We start from the raw sequence: 14141 nt of genomic DNA, 5'->3' as shown, positions 1-14141 counted from the left end.
CATCAACACAATTCAATGACAGTTGTTAGAGACCTTGTCCCCCCTGGACATGGTAATGGCTCCTTCTCTCTCCCTCTCCTGCTGCTCTCCTCTTCAAAGCTCTATCCCCTGATATCTTCCCCCTCATTCCCTGATGTATTCATTCCCCTTCACCCATTTTGATTAGGAGAGAGAGAAAAAAAAATAGTTGTGTATTTGAAAAACTCTCCCTCGAGTGATTTCTTTGAGAAAAAAAAAACACAGCCATTTCATATCAAAGCAGAAGCTTTTAAAATTGTGGGACCAAATATTCTAGGAAGTTCAGGAGTCACTCGTTATTTGAATCTCTTGAAAGCAGCCTAGTTAATTATTTTGGTTTGAAGGTTTCCTCCAATTATGCCCCACACCCAAGGTCAGAGATAAAGAGAGTGGCGAAAATGCTTCCCCAAAACTGTTTATTTTCACCTCCTGCTCCATAGCTGCCTTATATTTCTACAGACCTTTTATGTCCAAAGCATCTTCCTATAGATTCTCTCATCTTTTCTCCACACTTTCCATGAGAGACAGAGCCAGAGGAAGAATGAATTTCCCTTATTTTATAGCTGAAGAAACTGATGCCTGGAGAGGGTAAATAACTAACCCAAGGTCACATAGGAGGAACTGAAGCCAGCATAGGAATTCAGAAATCTGGACTTTTTAGCCAAGGATTTTTTTTTTCATTCCTATGCGAAATTAGACAGCTTAGGTGGCATTATGAAGAGAGTGATGGACTTGAATTTTAATTCTGACTCAGATACTTACTAGCTCTGTGACACTGGACAAGTCACTTAACTCTCAGCATCAGTTTCCTCATGTGTAAAATGGGGATAATAATAACACTTTTCTCCCAGGGTGGTTGTGAGAAACAAATGATACCACCTAGGGTGTCTTAGTGCAATTGTGAGCTTATAAGATTAAAACTATGAAAAGACTTTTGGGATACTGTATACATACTAAGAGAAATGATAATTAAAGAATTGATTTTTTTTTTTTGGTGAGGCAATTGGGGTTAAGTGACTTGCCCAGGGTCACACAGCTAGTAAGTCTTAAGTGTCTGAGGCTGGATTTGAACTCAGGTCCTCCTGACTCCAGGGCTGGTGCTCTATCCACTGCACCACCTAGCTGCCCCTAAATAATTATTAGGGAGATTCAGGTGGGTTTTTTTCCCTTCCTAATCTGATTCTCTGGGTCAAGTCAGCATCTGAAGGACATTTCTGATAATGAGATTGGATTAACTTTCTCTTCTATCTAGTTCAGATCCCACCCAAGTGGGGAAGCCCATTGTGTTCTACTCAAGCTTGAGGGGGTGGGGAGGGGTAGATCCTTTAACTAGATTGCTCGAGGCTGGGAGTGGTCTTGGAATGAGAGTGATCAAAGTCATGTCCTCCTCATTATAACATTCATTCTTCTCATTCATTGTTAACCAATCAGAATTGATTGTCACCCTCCGGAACACCCACTCTTCCAAGAGCATAGGAGTTTTGAGTGGGTTCCATAAGGAGACTTTGGCATTCAAGAGTGCCTCTAACCCCTTTTATTAATTATCTGCTTGCATAATTAATAAAATGATTAATTGCCCAGAAATTATGTCTCAAACTTTTTATGTCAATACATACATACAAACATATATGGCATGTGGCAAACCTCAAACAGTAATAATCAATAAACAGTAAACTGTATTAAGCACCTAGTATGAGTCAAGCACTTTATTAGATACTAAAGATACTAAGAAAAAACACTGAAACAGGCCCGGCCCTCAATGGCAAAGAGGAACTGAGTGAGAAGGGTATGTCCATGTAAAGCATATTCAGAGCTGGCAGCTAGGTGGTTCAGTGGATAAAGCACAGGCCCTGGATTCAGGAGGACCTGAGTTCAAATCCAGCATCAGACACTTGACATTTACTAGCTGAGTGACCCTGGGCAAGGCATTTAATCCTCATTGCCCCAGAAAAAAAAAACAAGTAAAGTATATTCAGAATATCTAAACATCAATATAAAATTGTGGGGATTTAGGGAGTTAGGTGAGCCTTCATGCAGAAGATAGTGCTCGAGCTGGATCTTAAAGAAAACTAAGAATAGAAGAGGTGGAGATGAGGAAGGAGCTCATTCCAAGCATGGGGGGGGGGGGTCAAAACAAAGGTACAAAGCTGAAGATGGCATATTATGAATGAGCAACAGAGAAAAAGTCAGATTGACTGGACCATAGAGTGCGTGAAGGGGAGGAACATGGCCAGAAAGCTATATAGTAAGTTGAAGTCAAGCTGTGAATGGTTTGAAAAGCCAGAGCTTTTATTTTATTTCACAGTTGACAGGGAACCATTGAAGTTTATGGAGTGAGCGAGTGCCGTGCATTTCAGGAAGATCACTTTGGCTATTGTGTAGACGATGCTAGAGAAACAGAGTTAAAGTAGAGAAACCGGTTATGAGGTTGTTGCAAAATACAGGCAAGAAGTAGCAAATATGTGAACTGAGGCAGTGGTTCTGTGAATAATAGGAAGTTGTAGGATGCAAGAAATACTATGCAAGTACAATTAACAAGATCTGGGGTGCACCTGGAGACAGGAAGACTCCTTTTCCTCAGTTCTGATCTGACCTCAGATACCTGCTAGCTGTGTGACCCTGGGTAAGTCACTTAACCCTGTTCACCTAAAGAAGGAAGTGACAAACTACTCCAAGATCTTTGCCAAGAAATCACCAAAACCGAACAACAATAGCAACAAAATTTAAAAGTCACTGAAATGGAAGTCAAGAGACCTAGGTTCTAATTGAGACTTTACCTGGACAAAGCCCTTCCCTTCCTCCATAAAGTGATGGAATTGAATTAGATGATCTCTAAGACTCCCTCCTAGTTCCAATAGTTTTTGGATTCAGATATTGTAACATTGCTATTTTCATTCCTCCCAGGCTCTGAACTGATGCCCAAAGCCCTGTCCACAAGGATCATTGGCGGCATCTGGTGGTTCTTCACGCTGATCATCATCTCTTCGTACACGGCCAATCTGGCGGCCTTCCTGACAGTGGAGCGCATGGAGTCTCCCATTGATTCAGCAGATGACCTGGCCAAACAGACCAAGATAGAGTATGGGGCAGTCAAGGATGGGGCCACCATGACTTTTTTCAAGGTGAGCCCTCACAGGGTTTCTCTGCCTCATCTCCCTCCAGGGTCTCCAAGCAACCCCTTCTTTACCTGGTAGGATCTGAAAGGGATGATCCAGGACCTCCCCGCCCCAGGGACCCCATCCCCAGGGGTATTTCTTCTGATAGCTTCATCCAGACAGACTCAGTGAAAGGCCTCACCATTTAGCTGCCAACCTACTAACCTCAAGACACTTGGGATAGACTTGAGAGGATGTTAATCATCATTCTATTAGAACAGCAGCTCCTCAGGGGTGGGCATTTTTGTCTTTGTACCCCTAGTACCTGGCACTACTGGCCTGGTTCATGGTGCTTAGTTCATGCCTGTTGAACTGAAGTTAGGTGATGATAATAGCTCATTGTGATTGAAAGTTTGCGGGCCACTTTCTGCCTCACAGGACTCCTATGAGGCAGCATTATTATCCTTGCTTTGCAGCAAGTAAAGCCCAGAGAGGGGAAGGGTCACACAGCTGGAAAATATAGACTAGGAACCCACATTTCTGAAGTTCAAGTTCAGTGATATTTCCATAGTGTTTAAAAATAGGAAGGGTCTTTAAAAATAAGCTTACCCAGCCTCCTCCCTGTTCAGATGGGAAACACTGAGACCCAGATTGCTCAAGATGAAATCCTGGGAGCACTTTGCTCAACATGGATGGTAACAGCAGACAGGGAGAAAACAGAGATGGCATTGGTTTGGGAGCTGTGCCGCCACACCAGAATTCACCTGGTGACTGAAGGAACAGCCCCTTCCTCAAATTAAGTAAAGGTTTAACTGCTTTGGGAACTCCAGGAATTTCTATGAACCTCCCAGCCATGGGACATCTCCAATTGATCTTGTCTTTTTTATCTGATTTTTACCCAATTATTTTCATTGTTGTCTCCCACATCAGACTGTTGAGCTCCCTGGAAATGGGATTGGCTTTTGCCTTTGTATCTCTAGTGCATAGCACAATGGCTAGCACATAATAGGTGCTTAATAAATGACCTCCTTCCACCTCATATCCTCCATTCCCAGATGTGACCTGGCAGAGACTTTGTATCAACTGACCTGGGTTCAAGGCCTGGCCGTGCTACTAACTATCTGTGTGACATAAGATAAGTCATAAGGAGGTTGTGTGCTATGATGGGAAGAGCATTTCAGTGATTTGGAGTCAGAGAGCCTGAGTTCAAATCCCCACTGTGATCCTTACTACCTGTGTGACCTTGGACAAGTCATTAGCATATCTGGGTCTCCTTTTCCTCATTTGAAAAATGATGAAATTGGAACAGATGACCTCCGAGGTATCTTCTGGTTCTAAATTTAGGCATATATATATATATATATATATATATATATATATATATATATCTTAGGGCCTCAGTTTCCTCATCTGTTAAATAATCATGATCATAATTAATAATAATAATAGCTAGCATTTCTATAGCTCTTACAAAACACTTTATGAATAGTATCTCAGTTGATCCAACAACCCTAGGAGGGAGGTACTATTATTTTCCCCATTTTACAGATGAGGAAACTGAGGCAGAAAGCGGTAAGTAACTGACCTAAGATCACATCACTAGTAAGTGTCTAAGGCAGGATTCGAACAAGCTTTCTGATTCCCAAGTCAGCTGTCTATCCCCTACTCCACCTAGCAGCCTCCCATGTAGAAAACAGTTGGAACTATAAGATGCTATATACATCTTAGCGGTCTTTCAGTTAAGCACGTATTGTGTGTGAGGCACTGTGTTGGCTATTAAATATGAAAGAGTCCCAGGCCCCAAGAATTTATCAAGGTTCTGCATCAGTCCAAGGCCTTGAGCTTATTAGATGTGTGTTTCTCTGTCCTGGTACCATTCTTCCCCTCCCCCTGAAGTCTTCCTTCCCCTCAGCTCAGTTCAGTTCGGCTCAGCTCCTTCCAAGAAATGCCTCTGCAGACAGCCAGCAGCTGGTGAGCTACAAACGGGGCTTGAATGAGGAGGAAGGGAAAGGGCTGAGACAGAGCCAGGGGGAGCCTTTGGAGGATTTGGTGCTGCTGTTCTATGAAGAAGAAGTGGGGGGGGGAGGAAGAAGGAAAAAGCTTTTTCCTCCTCCTCCTCCTTGACTTGACTTGATTCTGGCCCTCCAGAGGTACTGTTACCAAGCATTACATATTGGCAGGAAGTTAAAGGCTCTTGGCTTTGCCTTGGGCCTATGAAAAGCTGAGAGGGGAGGGATGTGGGGGTGGGGAAGGCATGTGGGTGTGAATATTCCAGGCTGCTGCTGGTTCTTTGACTGTGCTAAAGCCTTGGCTCATGTATTAAGCATGAGCCCTATTTCCAAGCAAAGTTTCCCCCATCAAAGGGAAGGGGCCCCAGCAAGCCTCATCCAGTCATCGACCACCACCAATGATTGGATCCCTTCTCTTCCCTCCCCACTGAGGAGGCTCACATTGACTTCTAGGCTCCAGCTCCCCACAGAGATGCTATCCCCATGCTGAGCAGCTGCCTCTCCCCTCCGTGCCATCACCACCACCACCACCCCCATGCCAAACACATACATACTCATCTTTTCCCTGCATAGACAAGGAAAAAAGGAAGGAGGAAGGGAGAGAGAGAGAGAGAGGAGTCAGAGAGAAAGAGAGACAGAGACAGACAGAGAGAGAAACAGAGAGAGATGAATGGAGTGCTGAAGAGGAGAAAAGAAGAGGAGGGAGAGAGGGAAAGAAAGGGAAGGAAAAGGAAATGGAGGGAGAGGAGGGAGATGGATGGAGTGGTGAAGAGGAGAGACAGAAGAAAGAGATAGGGAGAGAAGAAAGGGGGAGAAGGGAGAGGGAGAAAAAAGGGAAGGAGGAAAAGAGATTGAAGAAGAGTGAGAAATGGATGGAGAAAGGGAGAAGGATGGAGTTGATACTAGAAGGAGAGAAAAAGAAGAGAGAGATGGAGGGAGGAAGAAAGAGAGACAGGAGAAGAAGGGAGGGATTAGGATAAATAGAGGGAGTAATGAGAGAATGAGAAGGAACAGAAGTTATAAAGAGGGAAAGAGGGAGGAAGAGAAAAGGAAAATGAGAGAGAGGAAAGGTAGGAATAAAGAGAAATGAAGGGAGAGAAAGAGGGAAAATGAGAAAGAATGGAAGAAGGTAGGAAGAGAGATGGAGGGAGAAAGTAGGTATATAGGGAGAGGAAGAGACAAGAAAAAGAGGGAGAAAAGGGGGGAAAGGAGAGAGACAGAGTCAGAGACAGAGAGAGCAGGAATCAAGCTGTCTTCAGTCAGGTGAATGGGAGACTCCATATTGCCCCTGGAGAGCCCATTCCAGCTTTTGTCCCCAGATGGTCAAGAAGCTTTTCTCTATGTCTCACCACCATTGCTCCCACTTTAACCCAAGCACAACTTTTCTGCCTGTCCCTTTTTCTGTTTTCATTAGTGGGAGGAAGTTGTATAGGAAAAGTAAAGACTGGATATAGATCACACTCACAAAGCAGCAATTAACAAGCCAAAAGAATAACACCCACAACATACATTTCTTAGACAAACCTACTTCCTTCCCCAAGCTAGCGGTGGGGGTGGTGAAATAGAGGGGGAGATGTCACTTTATACCTACCTCTGGGCAATAGAATCACAGGATTTAGAGCTGCAAGAGACATTTGACATGAGCTAGTCTAACCCTTTCATTTTACAGACAAGGAAACTGAGGCTTAAGGAAGTTGAGGGACTTGGTAAAGGTCTCACAAATAGAAAGTTACAGAGTCAGGATTTCAAACCAGATCTCTGGTTCTGACCCCAGAACCCCAGAATACAGTTGAATGGTGGTATTCTTTCTGGATGGATGCCAGCAATGATAACACTGATTAGAAAATGGAACTCCCAGTTTCAGCTTTCTACAAAGGATTCCTCTCACCTCTGCCTTGAAAAGTCTACTGGGATGTTCTCTTGAGAAAGTAATAATAATAACACCTGACTTTTCTTTGTTTACATCAATTCAACACTCATTCATTAAGTGTCTACTATGTGCCAGGTGCTACAATACAAAGGCAGGAAGGAAACAGTCCCTATCCTCATAGGATAGTAGATCTAAAATGGTAAGGGAGAGGCCATTGAGTCCAGCCCCACCCCCACCCCGACCCCCTCACCTTGGAGCTGATGAAATTGAAGCCCTATGACTTCATACAGTAGTAAGTTTCAATCTAACTCTTGTGACTACTGAGCTGGGTTCCTTCATTCCAAACCCACCATCCTTTCCACCACACCTTACTACCTCTCAGATAAGCAACTGTGAGATCATTTGTAGAGGAAAAGGGCACTAATGATAAGGGCATCTTCCTGTAGGAGGTAACATATGTCACTTTAGCATTTCAAAATACTTAAATTTTCCCAGCTGAGCCTCCCAAAAGACCTGTGAGGGAGACAGAACAGAGATAGGCATTCCCATTTTCCCAAGGAGGAAACTGATATCCAAAGGGTAGGATACTTTCACAGTGGCTGGCATATAGTAAGTACTTAATAATTTTTCTACCTACCTATCTACCTATATAACTACCTATGTATCTTCTATCTCTCTGTCTTTTTATCCATCTATTTACCTACCTATCTACCTATCCATCCATCTCTATCCATCTATCTACCTATCCATCCATAAATTCACCTATTCATCTATCCTTCCTTCCATCTATCCATCCATCTATATATTATCTATTCATCCATCCATCCATCCATATATTCATCTATCCATCCATCCATTCTTCCATCTATCCATCCATCCATCCATCCATCTACCCACAATCTCTCAAAAAATCAGGGGTAGAGCAGCAGATTTCTGTCACCCAGCTCATGGTACTTTGCATGGCACAGAACTTTAATGGCACTAGAAGGGAAGAGGAGTTAGGAAGAAAGAAGAGAGCCAAGGCTTTTGACAGTCAATGCCCAGGGCAATGTCAGTGTCAGAACAGGTCAAGACTGCCAGGCTCCCCATTGTCTCCCAGCTACCAGGTAGACTCTAGACCAGCTCCCCACCTCTTTTCTTTCTTTCTTCCCTAGGCATAGGAAATGGGGGGAGGAGGGGAAACATGGCTGCAGGCACCATTAGGATTTAAAAGGAAATCAGAATTTTCAAAGTTGTCTGAGAGCGACAGGCACCAGCCTACAGAAACAGCCTCATGTTGTCCTTCTTCCTTGGAAGATAAAAATTAATTACAAGATGAAAAGGGGGGCCTTTGAAACTACTGTTTGGCTGTAAAAATGTGTAAGAAGAAAAATGTAAAAGACTGAAAGGGATGCAAGAAACAGGGGCACCCAAAGAAGGGGATGCCTCCTTTGAAATGAAACCATCTCAAATCCCAGACAATTCTCCCTCTTTTTATTGGTGGCTTCACAAATCTGGATTGGATTATGTTGATGGGCTTTTGAATGGCAGCAGCAACTTTCAAAAATTCCAGAAACTAGCATTAGGCAGCTCCCAGGTTTGTGGTTTTTTAGCCCAATTTCAAGAGGGACAAAGGTACAGGAGCACACACCACCACCCCCATCTATATCAGATACTCTCCCAGCCTCTCCCAACTCCATGGTCTTTGGATAATCGAAGAATCTGCAACCAAGGAATTAAAAGAAAAAAGGAGAGAAAAAAGGGAGAGGGGGGAGAAAAAAATGGAGGGAGGTATGAAAAGGGAGAAGGAAAAGATGTTGGAAAGAGGACAGAGACAGAGATAGGGGGAAGAAGGGGGGAAAGGGATGGAGCCCTGAGGGAGGAGAGGAAAGAAGGAAGAGGAAAAGAAAGGAGATATCTGGAGAGGTTGACTGTGAAGAATCTCTCTGCTCACTCTCATCTATTTCTGGTTCACTAATAGATCCACTATACAGCTCTATTCTCATTCCTGCTACCATAGAAATTGTACTAAATCAGAGTCAGGGGGCCTGGGTTCAAATTCTGGCTTTGTCAGTTATTGGCTCTGCTATTCATGAACAAGTCTTTTCCCCTTCCTGGGCCTCAGTTTCCCCACCTACAAAATGAAGATGTTGGATTAGATATTCTCTATGGATCCCTTTCTTTTCCAATATTCCATGAGGAGTCCCATGAAAATCCCAATGGAGACCTAGATTAGGGTTTTTCTTTACAGGAGAAGAAGCCACACCCCAAAGTTACTGGAGGTGGCAGCTTCCTTAACTAATTAATCAGTCAATGAACACTTATTAAGCACCTGCTTAATAACAGATTCCAAAAGTGGAAAATCCCCTGTCAGGTCTGAAGGACCTCCCTCACATTCTGTTCAGCTCTGTCCTATATCCTTCTCCCTATAGCCCTATTCCTTGCTCCCAGCCCCCGGCTGGCTTCCTGCACAAAACAATCCACCCACAACAGCACTCTCCCTCCCACCCCCTTATATTTTCCATTCTCCCCCTTATTGTAAACTGAAGCTTAGTTTTCCAATGGGATTTTAATAGTGACAAAGGGGAAGAAGACCAAGTCCAGAAATGATGATAATAATGATATAATAATAATGATATTTATACAGTCCATTAAGGTTTACCCATTGCTTTCTATACTTTATTTCACTGAATCCTCATTGCAACCCTATGCTGTCAAGTAGACTCTACACATATGATCTCTATTTTACAGATAAGGAAACTGAGCCTCCAAGAGGCAACTAGGTGGCACAATGGATAGAGCACTGGACCTGGAGTCATGAAGACCCAAGTTCAAATCCAACCTCGGATACTCAGTATTTCTGTGACCTTGGGCAAGTCACTTAACTTTGTCTCAGTTTCCTCATTTGTAAAATGAACCACAGAAGGAAATAACAAACCACTCTAGAATCTTTGCCAAGCAAACCCCAAATGGAATCACAAAAAGTTGAGTATGACTGAAAACAACTAAACAACAATTATGATTATCCAAAGGCTTCGATATCTTGCCCATGGCAACATCTGGAGTTAAAAGACCTGAATTCAGATCCTGATTTTGCCACTTTCTACCTGTGTGACATTGAACAGGCATCTCACTCTCCTCATATAAGCTTTGAGATGTCTTCTGGTTCTCACTCTATAAGCCTACACTAGTAAATGTCAGTGGGGTGGATTTGAATCTAGTTCTCTCCCGACTCCAAATCCAGCTGGCTTTCCACTAGTCCATGCTTTGACTGGGTAATGAGAACAATCAGTTACCACGAATGGGTTACCATCTTTTTTGTTTGTTTGTTTGTTTTTGTTTTGTTTTTGTGAGGCAATGAGGGTTAAGTGACTTGACCAGAGTCACACAGCTAGAAAGTGTCAAGTGTCTGAGGCTGGATTGAACTCAGGTCCTCCTGAATCCAGGGTCGGTGCTTTATCCACTGCACCATCTAGCTGCCCCAAAGGGGTTCCCATCTTAAAAGAGCTCTCCCTGTACCATAAAACAGACCTTCTCTGAAGGAAGGAGTGGAATATAGTGGGGCACAAGAGGCATCAATCGAACTGTTCTTCCTTTGGGGAATTGTGGCAGATTGCCACATGCACATTTAATGCAGGCAAGGGTGAGATGACTCCGGAGACTGTGTCAGCCCTTGATGATAATCAGGGCTATGTCAGGACAGGATGCCAGGCTCTGTGATTAATCACTTCTAGACCCCAACAACTTGTTCTTACATTGCCTTCTCTCTTTTAAGAGCCAATAAAAGCCTTCAAAGAGGGAAAAGCCAGTCTATATCTCAGTGCTCTAAGAGGAAGGAAGGAGGCACCCAAGAGAACTGAGAGTACGGGAGTAATCTGGAATGTAAAAATGGGAAAAATAGGTCACAGCTCCAGGGTATGAGACTTTTAGACACAAAAAATGAAGATTAGATGAGAGAGTGGAAAATAGGCTGGATTTGGTGTCAAAGGAGCTGAGTTCAAATTCTATTTCTGCTGCTTATTACCTGCATGACCTTAGGTCAGTCACAACCTCTACATTTCCTCATCTGTAAAATGAAAAGGTTGTATTAAATAGCCTCCAAAATCCCTTCTGACTTTAGAGCTAGGTTCCTATGACTAGAAATGATGACATATAAGGGCCATTTGGAGAAGGCAGAGATGGTTGGCCCAGAGAAGAGAAGATGTAGAGAACATGGTACCTGCCTTGCAGTATTTGAAGGATTGTGATGTAAAAGTACTGGCTCTGGGGGCAGCTAGGTGGCACAGTAGATAAAGCACAGGCCCTGGATTCAGGAGGACCTAAGTTCAAATATGACCTCAGACACTCGACACTTACTAGCTGTGTGACCCTGGGCAAGTCACTTAACCCCAATTGCCCTGGGAAAAAAAAGTACTGGCTCTGAAGACAGAAGACCTGAGTTCAAATCCCCTCTGATACTCACTCCCCATATGACATTGAGCAAGCCCCATTACTCACTAGGCCTCAGTTTCCTTATCTTTAAAATGAAGGAATTGGACTAATGGCCTCTGAGCTCCCTTCTAGCTTTAGTCATTACAAATCTATGATTAGATACTTTCTTCTTGTTGTTCAGCTGTTTCAGTCACATCTGACTCCTCAAGACCCCATTTTGGGGGTTTTCTTGGCAAAAATGCAAGAGTGGCTTGACATTTCTTTCTCCAGCTCATTTTATAGATGAGGAAACTGAGGCAAACAGGGTTAAGTGACATGCCCAGGGTCACATAGCTAGTAAGTGTCTGAGGTGAGATTTGAACTCAGGTCTTCCTGACTCCAGACCCAGCACTCTATCCACTGTGCCACCAAACTGCCCCCAGACATTTTCTACTTTGCCTCAAAGAACAGAACTGGTATCAATGAGTAGAAGATGAAGAGAGACTTGGACTTTGCATGAGAAAAACAAGTCAGGCAAAGTCAACAAGCTTACTGTGAAGTTCTTACTGTGTGTCAGGCATTGTGCTAAGTAATGGGAATTTGTGAAAGACAACACGTGGAAAGCCAGGCTGGAGGGGAACGTGGTGGAGATAATTGAGAAAGGCAAGTATGCAGCTCGGAGAAGAATTAAGGCATGCTTGGCCTGGCCATTCTCCTTAAAAGTGAGGTTCTAGGAGATGACTAATCAGAGGAAGGGCCTACAGGGGCAAAGTAAATTTCTAGGCTGAGAAAATCACTGGTACATGGAAGAGAAAGTCCAAAGAGTCTAGAAATGAATTCTAATAATTCTAGAATCAAAGGTTCTAATCATTGAGGTTATCCAGAAATGCTATAGGCTGATCACATTGAGAGGTAGTGAATTCCTTATCACTGAAGGTCTTCAAGCTGAATGACAACATATCAAGAGAACTATCAAGGTCATTCCTCATCAGATGGAGATTGAACTTGATGTTCTCTGAAATCCTTTACAGCTCTGAGATTCTATGATTCTGGGAAAGACCCCATTTAGGAGTGGGATTCCATGACTGGTGGTCCTTTTGATAGGAACAGAGATTTAATGCTGGAAGAGACCTTGAAGCCCATTTAATTGAACTCTCTCATTTTATAGTTAGGAAACTGAGACTCAAGGAGGTGGAATGACTTGCCCAAGGTCACACAAAGAGTAAGCATGGGTGGTGGGATTTGAACCCAGGTCCTCTGGCTCCAAAACCAATCTACTTTCCCTGTATCATACCACCATTGTCTCTAGTTCTCTAGCAGTCCCAAGATGACAAATGCGTGGTGCATTTGATATCTTCAAGAAATGGGTCTCTCCATCTCTCAAATCCCCAGTCATTCAGTCAGCTCACCAGGGAGAGATTGCACACATCCCATCTCTGCCACAGAGAGGAGGAGAGAACGAGGCACTGGGTTCTGACAGACCTGCTGTAGGACCTCAAACCAGTGCCTTTGCTCCTTAGAAGACATTGACTGCAGCAACAATAGGAGGCCAGGCCTCTAGCTGCTTTGGGCCAGAGTGGGATAGAGTTAAATTCCCTTCTATTGGACTGCAGCCTTACAAATAGGACCAAAAAAATTGAGTAGACTGTCCAGGATTCAATCCATGAGATCATAGACTTTAGAACATGGAAGAGAATGTCAGAGCTGGGAGGGACCTTAGAATAGAGAATGTCAGAGCTGGAAAAGACTAGAACATGGAATGTCAGAGCTGGGAGGGACCTTAGAACAGAGAATGTCAGAGCTGGAAAAGACTAGAACATGGAATGTCAGAACTGGGAGGGAATTTCAAAATAGAATATGTAATTTTAAAGCACAGAGGAATCTTAGAATTAGAGTATAAAAGGTCAGATGTTAGACTTTCAAAAATACCTAAAAGGCACCTTAGAGACCATTGAGCCTAAATTCCACATTTTAGTTAAAGAAGCTAGTTCCTCCTCCCAACCCAGCCACCTCTTCACCTGTATGAGTCTTGTCTTTGGCATTACCTACATTCTTTTTGTTTTGGTCTGGTTTCTTTGAAAGCAATTGAGGTTAAGTGACTTGCCCAGTGTCACACGAGCTAGTAAGTATCTGAGGCTTGATTTGAACTCAAGTCCTCTTGACTCTAGGGCTGGTGCTCAAGCCTCTTCACCACTTACCTGCTCCCATTCTATACATTCTTGATAAGAGATACACCAGTTTAAGATCACTGGAAGAATATTGCCATTACAAAAAAAAAAAAAAAAAAAGATGTGCTTCTTTTGCCCCAGTGTTATCACCTAGAAGAAATCACTTGGGATCTGCGTTTTATTCAGGGCACTTGGCAATAGGCTCCTAAGTTTCACTAAGAATTCTGATGACAACTAAAACTTTAAAAACAAATTAACCTGACTTTAATTTACTCATAGAAACAATTTTCAGTCATCACCTGTAAAATCAGGAAGCTCTTTACAAAGGAAAACAAAATGTTCAGCAAGTCCAGGCTGAAGCATAATTGGCAGGAGGTAGAAGTATAGGATGGGAAACTTTTCTCCTTGACATTGATTTAAAAGCCTGGCAGCAATTCATGGAGAAAAGGGGGTGATGAGATATTGAGAGTGAGCACAGAAGAAAAAGTTGGCAGAAATCATTTTGTAAACACTTGGAAACCATAGACTGTTAAACTACAGAAAGAATGAGAAATAGAATCATTATCCAGCATTTCTGCTGAATATCTATGTG

At 43.1% G+C, this 14141-nt stretch overlaps 1 protein-coding gene across 8 annotated transcripts in view; it reads left to right on the top strand.

The window, feature by feature from the left end:
- The window catches only part of GRIK3 (glutamate ionotropic receptor kainate type subunit 3), a 321882-nt gene that overhangs the window by 289079 nt on the left and 18662 nt on the right, over window positions 1-14141 (top strand). For all 8 annotated transcript variants that reach the window (XM_043994620.1, XM_043994615.1, XM_043994614.1 and 5 more), the window contains one exon: window positions 2923-3140. In XM_043994620.1, the coding sequence (XP_043850555.1) occupies window positions 2923-3140 (218 nt within the window). The remainder of the gene's footprint in view (window positions 1-2922; window positions 3141-14141) is intronic.

Source organism: Dromiciops gliroides, chromosome 3, assembly GCF_019393635.1.
Source record: "Dromiciops gliroides isolate mDroGli1 chromosome 3, mDroGli1.pri, whole genome shotgun sequence".
NCBI lineage: Eukaryota > Metazoa > Chordata > Mammalia > Microbiotheria > Microbiotheriidae > Dromiciops > Dromiciops gliroides.
The sequence above is the reverse complement of the archived record's forward strand: the minus strand, read 5'-3'. Positions and strand labels throughout refer to the sequence as shown.